Here is a 23,550-nt window from a genome sequence, read left to right as displayed (position 1 = left end):
AATCTGACCGCAAGCTCGTAACGAAACGATCATTCCATTTCTTTCACACGAAACAAAGCGGAAAAACGCTACGAAGAACTATACGACCGTCTCTGTCACACTCTAGCTCATTACGCGGAATGAAGCTGTATTTCAGACTTTTTTTTTATTTATAGCCAGTACTATTTTCAAAATGTCCATTTAAAATTGGAAGTTTTCAAAAATTCTCAAATGTTTTTTTCGTTGAAGGACTGGTCGAAGCGCCGAGCGCATGTTTTCGTCAAAAAAAGAAAACGAGTCTCGCGGGAAAGAGAGGTTTAACGGAGGCTTTTTATAGTCGGTGCTGCGATGCGCTAGCGCACGGAAGTATCGGAGCTTCAGGATCGAGCCTTAATCTCATTCTAATAAAAAGCTCACGCATTGACGCGCTGTCATTAATGTTGAATTTAAACAGTTTTTTTTTATTGCGCGCCGAGGCATCGCGCTGTGAGGTTGTATAGGTGTTGAATATGTGTGACACGTGCGGTTTATTGTTATTTTTATGGCCGACTTATTATGACTGTATTTTGTGATGTGCGGTGTAAAGGGTTGTTTTTCTTATTGACTTATCATTAGAACTTGGCCGGTCGAACTGTGTGGTCGTGTTTGTTTTGTTTTATGATGGATTTTTATCAGGAGTGTTAAGTGATTTATTATTTAGTTTTTTATCTTTGCTGATATTTTGAGTTATCATCAAGATGTTTCTAAGGTATGACTGAATTTATTTTCATCACGCGTTTTTGTTATTAATTATTTTATTTTACTATTTACATTCTAACTTTAATTTAACTGTATTTTTTAATTTTTCATTCTGGTCATTCTACGTAACTCAAACAACTAGTTACCTATATTTCAGCCTCCTCTTATTTGAATAGTGGAATATTTATGCAATTTTTATCATTTTTCAATACAATTAACAAGTCATATTAATTCAAACACTATATTACTTTATACCGAAAAATTGTCTCTCAATGTTAAACACCCTCATGCGCGTACGCTCGATCACTTGAATTTCAGTAAATAGGTACCTACGTCACAAAGACACATGCTGGTACTACATTTGAAAAACATACATATCTGTCGATTTTCAGGAATGAATATGACCTATGATAATTTTGCTTACTTATTATGCTAGTATTTAAGTATAAATAATAGTAGAGTAGGTAAATTGTAGAAATGATATGCGTCTGTTATTCGTTTCAAAAATCTTACCGGTAGTTTTGGTAATTATAACTTATACTTATAAGTACATACGTATCTTAGTACTTAAACTACTAACAAACAAATAGTATAACCACGTTTCTTATTTAAATACAGAATTTCCAGAAATACATACTATACTTAATTGTAATTCATAAATTAAAATTGTAAAATTTATAAAAATAATATTTCTGAATTCTACTGGATTTTCAAATAAGACCTTGGCAGATTTTAGAGGAAAAGTACAGTTTTACGATAATATGAAGTTATTGTTTCCAGTTTGAACTGGTTTGATCTAACTTCCAAATTATTGTTCGATTCACACTTCACCGATCCGGAAACAAAGTACCCACTCAACGAAATTGTATAATAGGTACTAACAAGTAAGTCACTTCTTGACCTTAAAACTCAAGTTACTTATGTTATGTCACATTATTTCCGCAGTTTAAAACGGATGATTTTTTGTAAATAATCCAGCTGAAAAATGAACTGAAATTGTAAAGAAATTCTAAAAAACTTATATTTGGACCTGGTAGTAGATCTTATTCTATGTAATTAATAGGTAAGTAGGTATAAATATTTAAATAACGATGATTGAAATAAAACGAAAATATTTTAATTATAACACGAGGCTAAATTACAAGTTTCATAAGCTTTTTATGGTTTATAAGTTTTGCCAAAAGCGGCTTGTTGCTTATTTATATTATTCACTTAAGTTAATTTTTTTAACATTTCCAATATACATTTTCCTTTTAAAGAAAAAGTTTTAATTATAATAACCTTCTCGTTATTTAAAGTGTAGTATTCAAATGAAGTTTACATAAAATACGGCGTCATCCAAAGCCTTTTACGCGCTAACATTCGCTGAAAAATCAAACTCAATGCTACACAGATAAACACAGACACTACAAAAACATCCAGTACTTGTCTGACAAGCGACTCTAGCTCTTATCACCAAGGGTTAGACATGTTAAAGGTGTTCAGCCGATTCGTGACGGATCGTTTAATATCTTTGACAATTTGTTATGAACTTTACGCAGTTCACTACAGTTTGTACAGTTGAGTGTAGAAATATGTGCACTGTAACAATCAATATGAGTACATTAAGGCTGAGTTGCACCAACTTGCTTTAACCGTAACTATGACAATAACCGGTGTATTTTGTATGGAGTTTGATAGATTTTTGACGTTTGTTAAAGCTAAAGAAAGATGGTGCAACTCAGTCTAAGAATTTTGGTAGAGACGCTGCATACATTTTCTCATCATAAAAATAGTAACATTATTACCTAATTTATTAATAGTAAGTTTAAATAAAGAGTAAATAAAAAAAAATACTCTAAAAATAAATATTTTTATAAGATAAAATAAAAACAAGATTAATAAATTAATGTAAAAATTAATTATTAATAATATGAAAAAATAATTCAAACCATGTTACTTAAAACCATTAGGGATTTTTTCTGATACCTGTATTATATTATCATGATATTTGTTCTGCCACTACCACTCTACCCGACAAGCTTTCATTCGGCATTAGGTTTAAAACATAAGAAAATGCAACATAGGAACGCTATATTGAGTTTTCTTCTAAGTAAGCAATTGACTATAATTTTCGAGTCCGACTGTATGAGAAACGTGTTACTTACAAGCCATATTTGGTTTTATCATTTTAATAAACCTATGAATTCCGATGCGGCAATTTAAGTTGTGAAGTGTCACAAATGAGAGCTCAAAGTCATTTCAATCATTCAAATATCATTTTGCTAAACTTTCCGACGGATCCGAAGAAGTAAATTCGGTTAGTAAAGATAATTTGATCGTAACTTTAGTATTTCTGAATTTAGTATATTCTCTGAATCAAATTTCATAATTACCACAAATAAAAGTTAGCGTATGATAGAAGTGTTAGGTGGTTTTCTGTTTTGTGAGTTTGCTTTGAAACGCTCTACCTACATAAATCTAAACTGAAACATTCGTGTTTGAATTTATAGTTTTTACGTGTAGTCTAAAGTTGTAATTAACTAATGCCCATTTTCACCATCAATCCTTAATTTTAAATTACCCCCATGATAACACATACAAGGAATTTTGTTTTCATAGTCACTTAAAAATTAGGGATTGATGGTGAAAACGGGCATAAATAGTCTAATTTTTAATCAGCGATGCTTTGAAAATTACTGGCCGAATACGCTCTCGTATACTATATGTAATGTAATTGGTAAAATACCTACGTCTACAATAGTCTACGTTATGGTACAATCGTAAGACTAGTCTTTTCCTCTAAAAAACATAAGAAATGACGTTATTTGCTGAATGGAGTTGCAATTATTGGCATCGCGATTGCTACAGGATTCCTTCTTTTTCTAATAAATTGTATAACCAGTACCAATATTGTTACTAACGTGCTTTCTGACAAAATCTCTATCTTTTATTGTACCTACCCTTAAAATAACCAGTCGATTAAAAACCGTCCTCGCCCAAAACATTTCCATCCAAAATGCCCATGCTAATGCATGGAATTTGTACGGCTTACACCGTGAAATGTCCACGTCGGCCCCAGTATGTATGGAATGCGCTTTTTGTACGTAAACGATTACCTATAGAGAATACGGATAATGCTGCTTGATAGGCAAATCGAGGGAAGAATGCTTAGCACATGAGGAAATGATTGTACACAAATGTCTTCTTGATTCGGTATCATTATCTCAATCAGGATTTTATCCATTATGGAATTGAAGGAATGTTTGTACTATGAAGAGAATTGGAAAATTAACTCAAAATATTACACAAGACTTTGTGTAGTTTATAATCCAAGGATTAAAGCAAGCTTTGATCTTCAGTCGGCAGTTTTTAAAGTTAAAAAAATAATCAAATATTAAATAGTTAGTTGTATTAAAAAGCTTTAAATCGCAAAGCTTTCAAGCCACAATTTTTAGCTACAAAAGAGTTACATTCATGGGAATTAGAAACAGTTTTCTTCACCATTGCTTCGGTTAAATGCTCGTTTGCTAATCAAGAGATTCTAACTCACAAACGTGGCTTTGTCTAGTACATGAACCGCAAGCAATTTCAAAAATATTGTACCGATGACATCTCATGAAACTAAATACTTTGGTATGTAATATAGTTGTTATAGGACCTATTTTGCAACAAAAAGTTACAATACAGGGTGTTAGGTAAATGGGTTTAAGAGCCGACACTAGCCCATGTTAACATATGCATATAATTGGTATGGTGAAGTCAAAAAATTTATATCATCATTCTAATTATTCTAATTTTCATACAAATCTGGTTTTATTTTGTATGAAAATTTAAAAAATCAAAATTATGATATCAAACTGACTTCACCATACCATTTATATGCATATGTTAATATGGGCTAGTGTCGGCGCATATATCCATTTACTTAACACCCTGTATAGAGTGCGGTCGACTGTACATAAATAAAAGTCATCGTCACCAAAAAAAAACTAAAATCAATCGTTGTAACCAACATTAATCGTAACAGCCTACGGCCGTGGATTCCCGAATCGTCAGCAATCACTCAACGCACAATCAAATTAACTAAACGTCAGGGAGCAATCATCGGTGGTTCCCACAATCATACTTAAGTTGGGACAAGAATGAGACCAGCCTTTCTCACCGGGTTCCGTATAGGTAGTAATATAGAAATATCGGTTTATACGAGTGGGTCTCCACCAATGGGGACATCGGGAATTTGATTAAATAAAAGTGTGCTTTACTTTACAATTTTGATGAGAGCATGAGAGTAGATTTTTTTGTTAGCGACCTTGTTTAAAAGGTTTTGGTTTTGTAAAGTAAGGGGGCTCCAATTACTTAAATAATATGAATTTCACCTGTATCTATTAACGAATAATTTATTTGACGTTTGCCTATCTCCAAAAAGATTTTGAATTAGCCATTTCTATTTAACGTTTCTATTACGAGTAATTTACTCTCTTACACTAGTTTAAAATTTAAATTAACCCATTTCCCTGTCCGCAACCGTTAAAACTTATTGTAAAAGCATGTTGCGTGTAGCCTATCCACAAAATAACAATTTAACTTTATTACGGAACCACAGAGCCAAATAACAAACAAATAAAAACAAAACGAAGCCGCCAGGACTCCCAAAGAGATGAAAGACGCGCGCGCGCCGGTGCCGGAACGAAACTTCCTTTGTTTTTTGTTACTAATGAATCGGTCTTTGCTTTTTGACAGTTTTCACCGGAAAAAATATTTTAATGCTCAATACGATTGTTTAATCGAACCGATTGATAAATATTTATCATGAATTAGTAGATAGGTGCCCAAGGAATTAATTACTTTTAGTGGGTTAAAAATTAAAATGTTTATCTATTGGATTAATTTCTGGATTATTTGATCTAAGAATGAAAACACAGCGGATTTCTAATTAGGTAGGTATACGTTTATATTCCTTCCTCTAAGTCAGTTTTACTGAGCTCTCATTAATTTCTAAATTAGCTTAGCAGTCAACAGTTTGTAATCTTTACACTTATAATATATTTATTGCGTCATTTAGACATCAGAGAGTTTATGAAAAGTCAAAATTAGTCAATCAACTTACAGTCGAAATAAAGTTTTGAGCTTTCATATGAACCTTTTTTAAACTAATACACCTAACCCACTAGCTAATATTATTTCTGATCTCCGACTTCTAAATCTCTTTCAAAACTCTCAACTAGTTAATTATTATACAATAAAAGTCCAAATTAGCATAATATAGTTCACACTCTCCCCAATAAATCAACACATCCTTCCAAGATCCGCGACTGCGCCGGCGCAACTCAAAGTACATCTGTCCGGAACCCAGTATCCGCGCATTGTCTACGAATCCTAGAAAAACCATCGATTCCATTTGAATATCCTTATTTTAAAGGATATTGTAATGACAGCAATCTGACGTTGGATCTGAATGCGTAAGCGAATGCAATTATGTTGCAATTGACGATGACGTATAAGGAAAGTGTGAGATGATATTGTTTAAATAGGTATCAATGTAGATCGATTCCTGCATTCATGTGAATAAAACTCGTTATGAATGTAATGCAATGCGTTCTACTAATTACTTTAACAGTGACAAAATGTCTAAAACTTTGAAATTTTAATAATATTTACGATTCCAAGAACTCGTAGTTGCAGCTCACACTGCTCAATGCGAAATGTAATGTGCGAAAATATCTCATATTCTGCACTCCTGTAGTGATGGGACGAGTTTCACAAAACCAATGGCACACGTGTTAATGTATGAATAGACTAGCTTTTACCCGCGGCTTCACCCGCGTGCAATTTATTTTGTCGTCGATCGTCATTAATTATAGCCTAATATGTTATTCTTGGTTATAAACTATTGTTTATTATATAAGTATTATTATACTGTAAAGTTTCATCAAAATCCGTTCAGTAGTTTTTGCGTGAAAGAGTAACAAACATCTATCCAGACATCCAAATTTTATTAGGATTCTGCACTCCTGTAGTAATGGGACGACCCTCTTAATTTACCATTGACACATGTGTTTAATGTATGAATAGATAATTAAAGTTACAATTAAGTCTACTAAAGCACAACAACAGACCTAACTCCCAAAATATTCCAGGTTCGAACCCACAAAATCCACCAAAGGCGCGAGCAAGATGCGCCGGGACCTCATCAACGCGGAGATCTCGAACCTCCGGGATCTCCTGCCCCTCCCCCCCTCCACCAGGCAGAGGCTGTCACAGCTGCAACTCATGGCTTTGGTCTGCGTGTACGTTAGGAAGATGAATTATTTCCAGCAAGGTAAGGTTTCCTAAATATCTGGAACCTAAGATCTCAACTTTCATATCTGTTAAAAACATCATTTAAACCCTTGCTTTATTTTCCCTACTATTTTGTATAACAACTGTGCTTACCATGAGTTTACGTTAGGTGTGCTCGCTAGCGACTGCGTAAAAAAATGTCATTTAAATGTATGACATATTGTGCAGCGCCCCTAGCGGCTACTTTCAAGTAATAAAATCTTCATAGATTTTTTGACGTATTCGCTAGCGAGCTCACCTAACGTAAACTCATGGTAAGCACACTGATCATCTGTTAGATTAAACAAGGTACCAAACCGAGGTTTTCTCATTTATGAATATGTATTTATTTATCTCATGTATTTGATGATAATGATAAATAAATAAAAATATTTTTTTCTAAGTACACAGCGCATGACTGTGTTGTTATATAGTTAAGTAAGTTATAATAACTTTCCCTCATAAATAAGGACAACCGATAGACTATTATTAATTTTAATTTTTCCTAACTACACTATTTTCCTGAACTTATGCAACAGTTCAAGGAAATAATCTACTACTCGTAAATAAACCAGATACTGGACCGATAACTGAGTTCCTATGTTTTAATCTTAATACATAGACAAAATGTACTGTATTTCAGATTATATCAGAGCCTTTTCTAAACGTTTAGCGCGCATCTAGATAACATTACATGGACCCATCATTCCCATCCCCGAAAATTTTCCCCGAATCTTTCCCATGCTCCAAATTTTATACCCATCACGTTTTTATCCGTCACATCGGTCTCCCAAACCCTGGCAGTTCACCTTCTGTCACGAATCGTCGTATTAAGACGTTTTAAATGCGTTTAGTTGTTTATCTTATCGCACTTTGCTATTACTCCGGCCATAACAAAGTCTTTCTTTTGTTTTAGTGTTCAAAAGTCACGACTTCAGCTATCAGTATCAAGAACAACCAACACCCACTCCCAATATTGGATTTTCAAAGGTATTTTTTTCAGTTTACGAGCGCCATGATAAACATTTTGTAGTGGAAAGATAAGAAGGGTTTTTCAGTACACTTTTAAAGATATCTGTACTGAACAGATTTTGTGATCTGTTACAATCTGTTTTCTCAAAAGATTTGGGTCCCAAAGTTTTGAAACTATAAGGCTGAGTTGCACCACCTAACTTTAACAGTAACTATAACGATAACCGGTGTTTTTTTGTATGGAGCTTGACAGATTTTTGACGGTTGTTAAAGTCAAAGTAAGATGATGCAACCCAGCCTAAAAGTGTATTCTTATAAATAGAGTGAGAGTGGACTTAGATTAATTTGGTATCTAAAAGATCTAATAACATCATTTACTTACACACATTTATGTAGTTTACACAATTAAATGCAAGGTTACTTGAATGTGTATTATAATGATTTAGGTAAAAAATAGCCTGTAAATCACAATAAGTGAAGCAAGGAAATGTTTTAGAAAAATAACAAACCGTGAAATACAGAAATATTCTATTCTTTGCTGAAAATAGAGTACAGTCAGAAGCAAAAGCATGAAGCATGGGTACATTACGAACATTACAATATTTACCACATTGAGTGTTTGCTTCTGAATTATTAACTCTTTCAGAAGTGTAGACTTTACAAGACCTAAATGATTAATTGACAAAATAATTATGTATTTGAATTACTTTATTTATAAGATCAAGATTTAGTAAAGCTTTAGTATCAAGCTTTTGCAAGTATTATATAGGACCTGATTGAAAAAGATTTCAGTGTCAAGTTTTAGTGCTTTTTCGGATGCTGACTGTCCTACAAACGTAATGGCCGTGTGAATTTGTTTATTTAAGTGCTACGTATTATTTGCATTTTAGTTAGAACTGTATTATATTGCAAATGGAATCACGGTCACAGTTTAATAATATCTACTGTGAAGTTTGCTCTCAGTCAATATTCGAGATTTTCATACTTTTTAACGTAATGCCTAGTACAGAATTAATGTATATTTTTGTGCCAAAATCGCAACAACTACAACTTAGATAAGGGGCCGCACTGCTTAACTTAAAGTTAAAATAAGCTTTACTCTGTATGGAACGGAACTTTGTTAATAAAATATTTGTTGATTAAGATGTCGAGCAAATAGAGTCAAAAGATAATATTTTGATCCGGGCTTACAAACTTAGCGATGAAAAAATTCTACTAGCGCAGTCGTGCTATTATGATTGGCATTGACGCTAACGTATTCAATATTTTGTGACAGTCATTTATTCGCAGAGCATTTTTAATACTTTAGTATTAGCGTACTAGAAAACTTACTAAACTTACTAAATCAATTATATATCTAAGGCTGGGTTGCACCATGTTACTTTAACTTTGACAAACGTCAAAAAATTGTCAAACTCCATACAAAAAACACCGTTAACGTCATAGTTACGGTCAAAGTCAGGTGGTGCAACTCAGCCTAAATGTTTGCTGTTTTGATCTCAATTCAAGTTGATTTATTTAAATAATTACAATGTATGTACTCATTACGCTATAGCAATGATTTTCTTTCAGGCAATGAACGGGTTCATGATGATGATGACACAGAATGGAAAACTATTGTACATATCGGAAAATGCGGCAGAATATTTAGGACACTCTATGGTTTGTATATTGATTTTAACTTGGTTATTTTTATTTATATTAATATTTTTGATGTTGTGTTTATGTAACTTACTTATTATGGTAATGACCTAATGTTCCTCTGAATGATGTTTTAGTGAAATCCATAAGTCAGTCTCCCTAGATAAAAACATTCCTGAAAAGGGCATACAGGGAGTTTGAGATATTTTCCGTTCTTTGTTTCATTAAAATTAATTGAAAATAAAGTGTACCTAAATTAAAACACTTTATGAACATACTAATGGAAAATTAACTAACCCTCTCTTTCCCACGATTGGAACCCAGATTTTCAGTTTGACATAATATAGATTAAATAGCTCGGGGGGACTAGCTACTAGCTTGGAACCCGCGCCCAATTTAATAAGAAAACTATAATTTAAGGAAGTGTACTCATACACCAAAAGTACATATTCAATGCAAATCAGTGACACATGTCGCAGCATTTTCATGCTAACTTCCTTTCCAGGAAGACCTCCTTATCCACGGGGACAGTGTGTACGACATCATCGACCGGCAGGACCACCAGACGGTGCAGATGGAGCTCAACAGAGCTGACAACACCGAGACTGACAACGAACCAAAGAATAGACATTTTTTCTGTAGGATGAACGTCTCTAGGAACGCCAGGAGACAGATGCGATTTGGGGACCAGAAAGTAAGTATAATTCTAAGAATAAATTTGAAACTGAAAAAAAATTTATTCCTGAAAATTGGCAGCGTCTGTAACATCAGGGGAATATTAATATAGATTTACAGAATATTAACAAAACTGATGAAATTTTAATCAATCACATATCGCATTTACATTTAAATTTCTACTTTATTGGATTTATCCTTTTTATTAGTCTGCCTAATTTTAATTTACCTGACGCAGAGCATGTTACTAGCTCCCGCCCAGTCTGTTACATGGTGCCTCTCATTACTTCTACATAACATGTACCACAATCATCATTTCAGTCACAGGACGTCCACTGCTGAACATAGCCCTCCCCCAATGATTTCCACATCGCCCGATTGCTTGTGACCTGCACCCAGTGCCTTCTTGCTTCCTTTATGTGTTCCTCGATCCACCTTGTGGGTGGACGTCAATAAGTCTAGTGACCAAGGCCAAGGGTAAATGTCTAATCTTTAATTTATTTGTAGGTGGTGCTAGTCCGAGGGCACTACGTGTCATACCTGCCGCTGTGCAGCCGCAACGAGCCGGTGTTCCTGGCCGCGTGCACGCCGCTCGCCATGCCCGAGACGCGCGAGTGCGTCGTGCACGGCGCCACCAACGTCTTCACCACCGTGCACGCCGTCGACATGAAGATCCTGCACATCGACGCCAAGTAAGTCGCTCTTGATGACAATGTCTGTGGGTAGTCCTGCTCCGAGGGACTACGTGTCATACCTCCGCTGTGAAGCCGCAACGAGCCTGTGTTCCTGGCCCATGAAGCCAGTCGTGGACATGAAGATCCTGCACATCGACGCCAAGTAAGTCGCTCTTGATCGACAATGTCTGTAGGTAGTCCTGCTCCGAGGGACTACGTGTCATACCTCCACTGTGCAGCCGCAACGAGCCGGTGTTCCTGGCCCATGAAGACAGTCGTGGACAAGAAGATCCTGCACATCGACGCCAAGTAAGTCGCTCTTGATCGACAATGTCTGTGGGTAGTCCTGCTCCGAGGGACTACATGTCATACCTGCATTCATCATCATCATCATCATCGTCATCTCAGCCATAGGACGTCCACTGCTGAACATAGGCCTCCCCCAATGCTTTCCATGTAACCCCGATTGGTAGCGGCTTGCGTCCAGCGCTTTCCTGCTACCTTTATGATGTCGTCGGTCCACTTTGTGGGTGGACGTCCCACGCTGCGTTTTCCGGTACGCGGCCTCCACTCCAGAACCTAGCTATGAGAACCATACCTGCATTATGAGGGGCTATCTGACGGCAAACGCATCCTCATCACGGTCATCTGGATGTAAGCCTCCCTCGATGTAAGCTCCTATCTTTTTTGACGTCAGTCCCCCAAGCAGATTGCTTTCCTACGCTGTTTACTGAGACGTTCTAGAACTCGTTTATTCCACCTGTGCCACTTGACCTTGCTAAATTATTGGACTATGTCCTGGTGTTTTGCCGGTAATCCTGGTTTCGGTTTTAATAAGATTCTCCGATCTGATTTATTTGTACCAGAGTTTTTTTAATGTCAAAAAATTAAGTACTTGGATCAGCCCTGACGGTCCCGTTGCGAAAGTTGTGCAGAAGACTTCATTGAGATCTACCACTGAAGACGGCAAAATCCGACCCGAACTAATAAAGCTTCAGACAATAACCAATGACCTCTACCTGTGCAATTTCTAACTACCTATTAGTTTAACATAAAACATTTCCTACCCATATTTCAGTGCATGACAACTATTACGGCGTATGAAATGCAATAACTCATTCTGAGGCCGCAGGCTCTAACCTCTTAGAGTGGAGTCAAAACGTTTTTAATTCTTGGTATTGGACCCGATACCTGATAGTTGTGAACCGGTAATATTCGAAGGCACAAAGGTCATTCGGGCTATTACTCAGTTTTGATCTCGTTTAAACTCGACTCAGCAATTTCACAAATAGAACAGCCAGTTTTGTAAATGTAAGCGATCATTTGCCGTATCTCTATGTCCGGAATGTACATCAATAACGTCTCTAGAACTATCTTTCTCATTATTTGGGAGTAACTCCAATTTTCAGATACCTTAATACCAATCTTAAGATTCTTATTTATTTACGCTATAGGAAGTTCTAAAACTACATCGCTATCAGACAGTTATAGTTGGATAGTGCATAATAATAAATTTAAAACTTTAAGTAAACAAATTTCAATTAGGTTATTTAGATTGTGACTTAGCACCAATTTGGATAGCTTTCTACGTCTTAATTTAAAAATTTGTATGTAAAATAGCTAGTGAAAACGTGTGGCAACCCTAGGCTTGACTGTATTGTTCAAAATCCTATTCAAAATGACTTAGTCTCGGTTTTATTAAACAGATGTGTTGTTTGTTCTCATTGTCCTATGCTCCTGTGACTTACTTGAACTAGATCTATCAGAAAGCGTTAAAAATATTGATATGTCAAGGATCTTTAAATGTAATGTGAGTTGGACTTCAATTCGATTTTGTAGTTAAAAAACCTGTTACTTTTTGTTACAAAATTACTGGACAATCCAAAGGATAAATGTTAAATAGCAAGGATGTTGTTATAGTTAAGCAAACAGGATCTTACTGCACAATCATGTTAGTAAATGTCGATAGTATCTACTGAGGTGGACCGACGACCTGATAAAGGTAGCAGGAAGGCGCTGGATGCAGGCCGCTACCAACCGTGCGATGTGGAAGTCATTGGGGGAGGCCTATGTTCAGCAGTGGACGTCCTGTGGCTGAAATGATGATGATGATAATGATCTACTGACATAATTTTCGCTAAGACAATTTTAATTTATACAATTTGAATCGAAATTTTTAAAGTTTTGTATTTTTGCACAATTATTCAAATAATTAACGGAGAAATTGCTTTTTGACGCTTTAGTCGTAAATCTCTCCTGTACAATTCCAAAAATCAAATATTGACTCCATAATTTAATCCGAAACATGAAAGTTTGATCTATTCATAGATTCGTGCACCCGGGCTATAAATATAAAAGCGGCCAGTAGCTCGTCCGTCTGTCATTGTATGCAAAGCCAGCTTCCGACCAGGTGACGAGCTGTTACCACAGACGTATTGCCCTCCAGCCGGTGGACATCAGAATATACTCACATTATACATGTGTATAATGACAGCTGCTTCTGATTTTCTGACACTATTTCAAAAAAGCCTTATATCAGTTCTACCTATTCTTAAACTTGTGACCCAGAGTCCACGAATTTACCAGACCAGTAATAGAGTTAATAAAAGCTTGTAAAAGAAGACAAAACCTGGTTGATTAATGCAATCACCCTCCGGATGTATACATATAAAAAAATATAAATTAGACAGGTACGACGAAGAAGTACTGGGGCTGAAACCAAAGTTCACGAACCTTCCATTCGTGCTTCAACCTGATGAAGTGTGACACAAAAATTGATTTAGCACATGTGCTTAGAAAAAAATGAATTAGAAGAATTGATAAGACATTCAAAGCAGCAGCGTGAGGAATGTAAGTCAAAACCTGCACTTGCCTCGCACCTGCAGTGGAAAATAAAGTGATGATGAAGACAATGAAATATATCCAATAAAATAAGAAAATGTTGCTATAGTTAATATAAATTACTGCTTCATACTAAATCATAAAGGACATCATATTAAATCGAATGTCTTCGAGCAACATTGTAACATGATAACCGTTCAGCATTCAGAGACAAACGTATTTTTCTCTTATTACTTATATTAATGACTGTGAAATATATTTCCTCGTGACTCCATAACTTTCAGTTATTTCTTTACAATGAACATCTTATTTTCACTTCGTTAAAGTTCAGAAAATAACTTATGACAGATGATGGGGTTCTGTACCCAACTACCATATTTTTAGACATCAACGTTTAGGTAATAAACGATATTTTAATATTTAGAATTCAGGTTTTTGATTTGAGCGTATTTATCTTCTGATTATCTAAAAAATAAGACAAGTAAGCTCAAGCTGGAAATCTCAATTCAGAAACCAAATCTTAGAGCTTTGTTTTGGTCCTTATTTTCTATTTCGTTTGGCTTTTCGAAACTATTTTCGACCAACAGACAGACATTATTCAAGAAAACAGGGTGGTGGTTCTTGCAATACTACGGAATCCTCTTTCCATTTTGCTGTTTTTTGTCACCTCGCTCGTTGTATGAATATGAAATGGCTCAATAGAGCCGTCCCATCTGCTTTTGATGGACGGGCTCTGGCGACAGCTACAATACCATTGTTTATTGTGACTTCAAATAGTCAGCTCAACGCTTAGATTATACGAGTGACGTGTGTATGTATTATTTTTATTTACGGTGTGTAAGTTTGTTGCAGAATTTTATAATGTTGAGCGACTTTTAAAAAGTAAATGCTAAAGTAATTGCTTACGTAATTGTGTCTTTACTCGAACAATTTGTTGCAGTGTAAGGATTTTGGACTAAATAAAAGGACATCATCCACGTTTCGTATACTTTTGGTCCAAAATCAAAAGTGCCGGCCAACAAAAAAAAAGTGATGTATTCTGACAAAATACGTCTGCCTTAGCATTTGTTACTATGGCACCAAAGCTGTAGCACCACTGTGCGTCGAGTATTTGAGATCTAAAAGTTATCGACGATTCATACTTTTTTGTTCAAAATCAAAAGTGTCGGCCAAAAAATAAAAAGTGCTGTATCCTGACAGAATACGTCCGCCTTAGCATTTGTTACTATAGCACCAAAGCTGTAGCACCACTGTGCGTCGAGTATTTGAGATCTAAAATTCATCGACGATTCATACATTTTTTGTTCAAAATCAAAAGTGTCGGCCAATAAAAAAAAAGTACTGTATTCTGACAGAATACGTCCGTTCTAAAAATATATGAAACGTGGATGACTTTAATCTCAAATACTACGATGCACAGTGGTGCTACAGCTTTGGTGCCATAGTAACAAATGCTAAAATGGACGTAATCTGTCAGAATACAGCACTTTTATTTTTTGGCCGGCACTTTTGATTTTGGACCAAAATGGATGATGTCCTTTCTTTCTTTCAAATGTATTAAAACTTTGATAGGCTTCACCATACGATTAAAATACTATGGTAGATCATGTTGACACCACAGTCAATTGACGTACTTTTTAAAACTGTCAAAACGAAACTCTCCCATAGATTTTGTATGGCACTACAAGCAAGTGACGTCACTATTTTGTCAATCCAATTAAACTACTTTTTTCAATTACAATTCGAACAAAAATCGAAATTTACAGGTAATTTAAAATAAATTAGGTTTTTAAGACCAGAATGAAGAGTCTTTTTAAAACAGTTGTGGTTTCGAATTATTGGGGTATGGTGTCAAACTGTCTATTGATAAAGTTCGTTTTCTTCGTAATTAATTATTGTCACGTTATTCTTTCAGTCCATGTTCCAAACTTTGTTTTAGTACCACATGGCTTTTCAAATCTTAATGTATTCTAATCTTTCGCATCTTGCATTTTTAAATTGTCTCTCATATTGCACCGCATCCATTACTACGAGAAAAACGTTACAGTTATAGTTTATGTCCTGTCGTCTGTCTATCTGTTTTATTTTCCACTAAATATAAATTTACCATAGCAATTTACAAAGTACCATAGATTACCTGACTTATTAGGGGCATCAGGCTCAAATCCGTGGGAGTGGGGCGCTATTAAAATATCTGCACTGTTTATTGCTTTACAAAGCAGCTGGAATTAATGTATTTACTATCTGCCGTGCACAGTCTTTTATTTTGCCTTAGAAGCGGACATCCCTGTTTTATTAATTCAATCGTTAGATATTACTATTATGTATACAATTGATGAAGGAACTAGTAGTTGTATTTGTTTAGTTTCGAAGAAATATTCGATTTTGTGATTTTATAAAAAAAACTGTTTTAGAAGCATATTTTCTAAAAAAAATACATTAAGTCAGAATTTTGTAAATAAATTTACCTATCACTATAACGTCTACCTTTATGTAAAAATAAATGGTTATTGCTGCAGTAATTTAGGAATTATTTAATAATTTATGATTTTCAGAAAACATTTTTTTCTCTGTTGTCCTAGAAAAATGGCAGCTAGACTTACTTTATATTGATGCATGATATAATTATCTATAATACCTGAAAATATTACTTGCCTATCCCGTGGAAGTTCGATGATACGACTAGAAAAATTTGTCAAAAGTAATATTGACTAAGGCCATCGGTCAAAACCACTATTAACTGAAATTTGCAGTCAAAAGTGGTTTTGATCGATTATGAGTTTTGACTGCAACATATATATCGATGTTTCGAAAACGATAGGATTTCCAATAAGCCGCCACAGGGCCAACTCTATAATTATCAAACTCGACCAGACAAATTAATAATGGTAAAAGCAATGAATTTCAATAGTTATCTAACAAAGGCATTAAAACCGTATTGTTACGGACGGCATTTAAAAAACTAAAAAATATTTAGATGACAACCCTATTTACATATAAATCTTCTAAACTCATAGAAATTAAAATATCTTCGAACTTCCACGGGATAGGCAAGTAATATTTTCAGGTATTATAGATAATTATATCATGCATCAATATAAAGTAAGTCTAGCTGCCATTTTTCTAGGACAACAGAGAAAAAAATGTTTTCTGAAAATCATAAATTATTAAATAATTCCTAAATTACTGCAGCAATAACCATTTATTTTCACATAAAGGTAGACGTTATAGTGATAGGTAAATTTATTTACAAAATTCTGACTTAATGTAATTTTTTTAGAAAATATGCTTCTAAAACAGTTTTTTTTATAAAATCACAAAATCGAATATTTCTTCGAAACTAAACAAATACAACTACTAGTTCCTTCATCAATTGTATACATAATAGTAATATCTAACGATTGAATTAATAAAACAGGGATGTCCGCTTCTAAGCCAAAATAAAACACTGTGCCGTGTCACCAAGAAGCCTATGGTGATAGCAGACTCCCACAGGGTGAAAGATCAATGTTTGGGGCCTTTACACGATACGCTAAAAGTACGATTTTTTTCTTGCGCCACTTCTCAGCACTAGACCATTTATTGTGCCAAAACAGTGGTAGCGCTAAACACTAGGAGGTATTAGAGCGCTTTTTAAAAGTGTATTTGTGGAAAATAAATGATTTTTATGAACTTTTTGGGCTTTAGCTAACTTTGAACTTTTATTATTTCGCTCTTAAGAGTAGGCGCACACCGTTGATTTTTCGTCGGTCGATAGTTTAGTCGGGCAGTTGATTAGTATGGGCATGTATGGGAGTGCGCACACTACGCCGATTCGATTTGGCCGATTCTTCATACAATTTAAAATCGGGCACAACTATCGGCCAACTAAAAATCAACGGCATGCGTCTACTCTAAATCTATTTCAGAGTGAATCGATGATCGCTCTCGATTCCCGCTAGGGACAAGTGTAGGTATAATTTATTATCATTGTCATATATGATGGTCGTTTATCTCTTATAAAATGTGTATATTCAAGACAATATTTAATACCTTATATTTGATAGACCTTGGAGATAGGTAATCGCCTATCCTGTGATTTTTCGAAAATACAAGTTTGATTTGCAATTTAAAATGCGCTTTTGCTCAAACAAGTCATGTCGTGTAAAAGCTCGCATCGCTCCCCGATTGATGGATAGTCCAGGAGACCGGCTTTTCGATTAGATGGATAACTTTATGATGACATCAATTCAGCTACCTACAGACGTAACGTCTAAGAGATAGAACGAAAATGCGGAATTCTAAGATCCCGGTCAAAATGGTGTCGTGAGACATTTAACGCAAACTACACCTAGTCAGCTTCAATTTAATAAATTACTACAAGATTTAAAAATCATGCTTTATATTGTTGGTTATCTTTTTAATATTAATAAAATCCGAAGAATCAATCATCATATTATTGAATTAGAAATAATCGACTCTGAACAGTTGTCAGTAATATTTTTTATTAAAAATTATTTCATTCACTCTACAATACCATATGAAAATTAAATTTAATCACATTTATAGTAACAAAGCTTTTACACCACAAAAAATTAAAGCTCAAGTTTAAAAAACAAGCGTCATTTACACACTCAACGGCTGACCCTGGAAGCGTTTACCGGCGCCTAAGTGGTTATTATGTATCGATAAATTGGCTAATCTCCTTGTGATTGTTTTCTTTGCCTCTGTCTTAAGCATTATGACCATGTACAGTCGATAACATATCAGAATATAAATTTTTGTAGCCGAAATAGCCCATATTTTTACAAAAAATGACACTTTATTAACATTAAAAGTAATTCGTGGATACGTTAAAGCCCATATTTATAACACAAAAGATGAAGGAGAAAGTATATAGGTACGAGACTAATGTCCGTTTTCACCATCAATCCCTAATTTTTAAATGACCCCTTTGAAAACAAAATGCCTGTTAGGTATGTGTTACCATAAAGGTCACTTAAAAATTAGGGATTGATGGTGAAAAATAAGCTAATCCCACTTCTCTTTTTCCGCATTTCAACTTCTGTTTAACCAATACCTACAAGTTAGCCTTCATTGAAACCCAACCAATGAAGGTTGAGTACTCCCAAGGATAGGTTACTATCTTGGAACTAGCAACGAACTCGATCAGAAAAATATAGCTGGAGTTCAAAATATAATATCGACTTGCCTCCGTTGCAAGATTTAAGGTTTTAAGCTTTTTTGAGAATGTGATATAGGTAAATTATCGCCAAATGTGATATTAAATTAAGGGGAGTTATCAGGAAGAAGTAGTGATATTTCGATTTAGTTATGATTGCGGATGCAATATTAATAAAAACATTTACCTACTTATTAAAACGATATCAATTATAACCTTACCGAAGCATACGCACGACTAGTTCGATGTACTAGGATGAATCAACAAAACGTATAATAATATTAAGACCACCATTAACAAGGAGTTACCAAACGGTTATTTAATAATCATTTAAATGCTCTATTATTTTTTAAGTGTAAGCACTTTAGTACAGCATAAGAAAAATGATGATTGACGCGCGTGGTATAACAACTGTCTGAGCTAAAACGTAACGTAGTTTTAAGGTATTAATATTATTACACCTTAATTGTAAAATTGATTGAGAACAAACCAATGCTCTCTAACAATTTAAAGAAAAAACGTTTAAAGAAAAAGAGAGAAAAAACAATGATGGTTTTAGTAAAACATAGCTATATAATCAAAAATATTATTCATAACAGTTAAGTTAACAGTAAGCTGGACTAGTACAAAATCCTATACCTATCAAGTATGCGGTTATAAGTATAGATAAGTTAATAGGTACATACTTATAGGAAGTAGGTAGGTACATTAAATACTTATTTATTACAACTGGCAATGATATCTCCAAACAGGCAAATTTGAGAAACGAGGACCGTACTATGATTAATAGTGTCTGTGGCCCAGTGTTTGTTTATGTCAAGTTCACTATAATTACATCAATCATTTTTGATTATTATGTTCAAAAATAGATCAAGGCTAATTATATTTTAAAATAGCACGTGCTCGAATGCATCTTTGGAATGTGTATCAAAGAAATATATTAGCGACAGCACATCAAGCTCCACACTGAGACACTTTATGTAGTTGACATAAGAGTGTTTTTAGAACAAAAAAGTAGTTTGATGTGCTGGCGACTGATCAGTACCTCAATACTATAACTTTAAGCTTAGCGCTTAATGACGAGGTCTTTTTAACGTGTAATTAAGTAGGTACTAGCTTTAACTGTTACAACTGTAACAATTTAGTTTCTGCCCGCGGGTTCGTTCGTTCTCTTTCCTTGATCTAACAAAAAGTTGTGAGCTATACCGAAACTTGTGTTTAAGACTAATTTTAGAAATTTTACGTTCTCATACTCAGTTGATTACTCATACTCGTACTTCCATTTCTCAATCAAATAGTTATATCCTGCTCTATTTGCCTCTAAAATAAAAATACATTAAAATTAGTTCAGTGTCTTAAATGAGAAAAACAGCAGTCAATCAGTCATTTACTCTTGCATTTATTTCATGAGTGGAATATTTACTTACAACTGGATAAAAATAATAATGACACACATTGCAAAACGTTTGGCTATTTTTAAAAGCTTTTTTATTTAGACAGCCATCAAAAGTTGTCTGCTATGAGCTATTATGACCAACTTGACTGTCAGTTGATATCGTATTGTATAATGCTTAATTGCAGGTTTGTAAGTGTTTAATATATTTCCTGAACAAAAATTAAAAATGAAAACGTTAAAAGCTAAAAACGCTTAGCAAATTAAAGATCGATTATTATTAGGACGGTGCCAACCGGTCAACATGGAAATCATTGGGGGAGGGACAATAAATTCAGCAGTGGACGTCCTATGGCTGAAATGATGATGATGATGAATACTTATTATTAGCAGTCTCTTACTCTCTTATGAAAAGTTGTATCGAAACTATTAAGAGAATCTGTTTTTCTTATGCACCCTGTATTTTTTCAACTTTATGTTTTTGATCAAAATCTAATATGATTTCCATACCTATCATAGATGGTGGTACGAAAACGGCTCACTTTTCAACAAAAGATCTGCCCTAGTAGCCCCCATTCGTAACATTAATAGGTACTAACTTCATGTCTGTTTGTCCAGTAGCGAATGGCACCTGGGCTGGGAGAGGAGTTCGCTTCACGGCGTCAGCTGGTACCACCTGCTGCACCCTGACTGCTGTAAGGAGGCGCAGAGCAAGCATCGACTAAGTAAGTCACTTACATTCTTACAACTAAGAGCGCTTTCACTTTTAGGCGATTTAGCAGCGCGACAAACGCGCGATAAACGCGCGACAGACGCGATCCCGAAAATTTCATACTATGTGACAGCGGATGCATGCCTTCACATTATAAAAACGCGCTGCAGTCGCGCTACTAACGCCCTAATGTGAAAGCGCTCTAAGGCTGGGTTGCACCATCTTACTTTAACTTTGACAAACGTTAAAATTCTGTCAAATTCCATACAAAACTGGAACTGGTTATCGTTATAAATACGGTCAAAGTTAGGTGGTGCAACTCAGCCTTAGTGTTAAGTCCTAATTTAATTACTAGTGCAGGTGCCTGAAAGTAGAGCTTAGAAAAAAGTAGAAAAAAAAAATCGAAAATATTTATTCAGTTTAGACCACAAGTGGCACTTATGAACGATGGGGTAATAAAGCTCATGAAAAGTCAGATAATTTTGCAAGGAAAATTTATCAAAAAGTACTAAAGTTACTAGAAGTAGGATTAGAGAGTAGAGTAGGTTTAATCCGCGAAAATAGACTTGGCCAATGTCTAACAAGATGGCAATGACTGGTCGTGAGTTCGATTCCCGCCTTGGATAGTTCGATTTTTTCAAGTTATTTATAATTAAAATGACTTCAGACTTTACCAAAGACTTTGGGAGATAGGCTTTCTCAGATCATTAGAGACATACATAGAGCGAATGAATTTGGTGTTATAGCTACTACATATTTTGTAAGATTTAGTACCTAATTCTCACGTTGATATGCATCTACACTCTACCGCCATAACTTATCTATAGAACATACCACAATGTTTTAACCATAAACAATCATGTCAAACATTGCAAAATTACAAAGGTACTGCAAATAAAGCACGTTCAGATTAAGCCATCAACACTTACGATCATCTCGATAACCTGCGACAGAGTTTCCCAAACTTAGTCTAAAAGGGAAAATAATAAGATCATTTATATGGGTAGGATTATGTCCAAAACGCCCACTGTTTTAGTAGCAGATAAAAGATGAGGAAAAAACATACATTTTCCAAGAAAATACTGCAGCTGATTTTTTTATCTCAAGACAGGAGTTGCACTCACAGTTTTTTGCAAACCTGAAAATGCTCTTTATTATAATTCCGTGTATTCTAAATCCCTGGATAGATCTAATATGACTAGGAGTATAATGATAGTGGTGAGCAGTCAAAGTATTTCTAGGAAAGCGTTTAAAAACAACTACGGAGAAAATTACCAAGTAAAGTCTCTTACTAAAATTGGTCTTTATTAAAAAAGGTTGGGAATATCTGACCTACGACAACATAAACGCTTTTAAGTCACACGTTAGAGAAAGTTAACATGATGATCAAACGTGACGTCCGCGTGTAGACGCTTTACCAACTACGTGAGCGATTAAATCGGGCGAATCGAGTACTCGCAGTTCGCAACACTAACTGTCAAACCATAGACAAACAATTCTAAACTTACGTCGAGGGCGCGAAATTCTAAATTTGAAATTCAAAACGTGACTCGTGACTCGGTGTGGCGGGAATTTAGTGCTTTGGACAAATTCAAAATTGGAACACTTTCGAATGAAGCCGTGTGAAGATGGCACGAGTGACGGGTGACATGGAGATTGCATGTGTGATACTACCCACAGCGGGATAAAGCGCTGTCAGACCGTAATGGCGGATATTTATTTGTCACGTTTGCGATTTCAGAATACCTGATAAATTAATTACAGAAACACAAAGCGGAGACTATAATGATGCTGAAATTGAGCAATTGGATGAGAAATAAATTAACTGCCTTCTCATTATTGTCAACTGCTATTTCGTTGTCATTATTTTGAATTACGACATCTTAAATATTCATGACTTTAAAGCATTGTGAAATGAGAATTAAACTCGCCGAATGCTAAAATGTTTTGGTGTTTTAAAATTGTTTGTGAATGCGATATCAGGCCAATTTGAGCCATTACATTTCACACGAGAATTAATTATTTCTATTTACATTGGTATCATTATATCATTCGTTTAAGCCGAGCGTAGGCAGAGCACAGTAAACGCGCTCACAAATCAAACCCACTTTACACACGGACAAACAAAATAACCGCTCTACGATAAACGTACGGGGCTGTTAGCATGGCGCAAAGAGTACCGCCAGGTCTTTTAACAGATGAAACAAATGTTGCTGAGGAACGTGTAATATTTTAATATTTTGAAAAGCTCATAAGAATCAAGAGAGGATAGGATTACGACTTGGTGATTGACTAGATACTGACTTTGCTGTTATTTTTCTAATTATAATTATTGCTATGATTTTTGTCATAGTAGAGAAGAGTAATGAAAAATAACAAAAACTGAAAACTTAGGCTTTTCTGAAAATTCTACTTCAAACTCGAACATTAATCTTATAAAACTATCAATTTGTTAGTATTTGTC

The 23,550-nt window shown here is 34.9% G+C and overlaps 1 protein-coding gene across 1 annotated transcript in view; it reads left to right on the top strand.

Moving 5' to 3' along the window:
• Nucleotides 1-354: 354 nt before the first annotated feature.
• LOC114365211 (neuronal PAS domain-containing protein 4B) overlaps nt 355-23,550 on the top strand; it is a 45,567-nt gene continuing 22,371 nt past the window's right edge. The window contains exons 1-7 of the mRNA XM_028321745.1: nt 355-727; nt 6,837-7,018; nt 7,934-8,007; nt 9,562-9,651; nt 10,136-10,324; nt 10,813-10,997; nt 20,993-21,099. Coding sequence (XP_028177546.1) covers nt 717-727; nt 6,837-7,018; nt 7,934-8,007; nt 9,562-9,651; nt 10,136-10,324; nt 10,813-10,997; nt 20,993-21,099 — 838 coding nt within the window. The 5' untranslated portion in view covers nt 355-716. The remainder of the gene's footprint in view (nt 728-6,836; nt 7,019-7,933; nt 8,008-9,561; nt 9,652-10,135; nt 10,325-10,812; nt 10,998-20,992; nt 21,100-23,550) is intronic.

This window comes from Ostrinia furnacalis, unplaced genomic scaffold (genome assembly GCF_004193835.3).
Source record: "Ostrinia furnacalis isolate ACB-3 unplaced genomic scaffold, ASM419383v2 OfSCF7574, whole genome shotgun sequence".
Lineage (NCBI taxonomy): Eukaryota > Metazoa > Arthropoda > Insecta > Lepidoptera > Crambidae > Ostrinia > Ostrinia furnacalis.
Note: the sequence above shows the minus strand (reverse complement) of the source record. Positions and strands in the feature narration are given on the sequence as shown.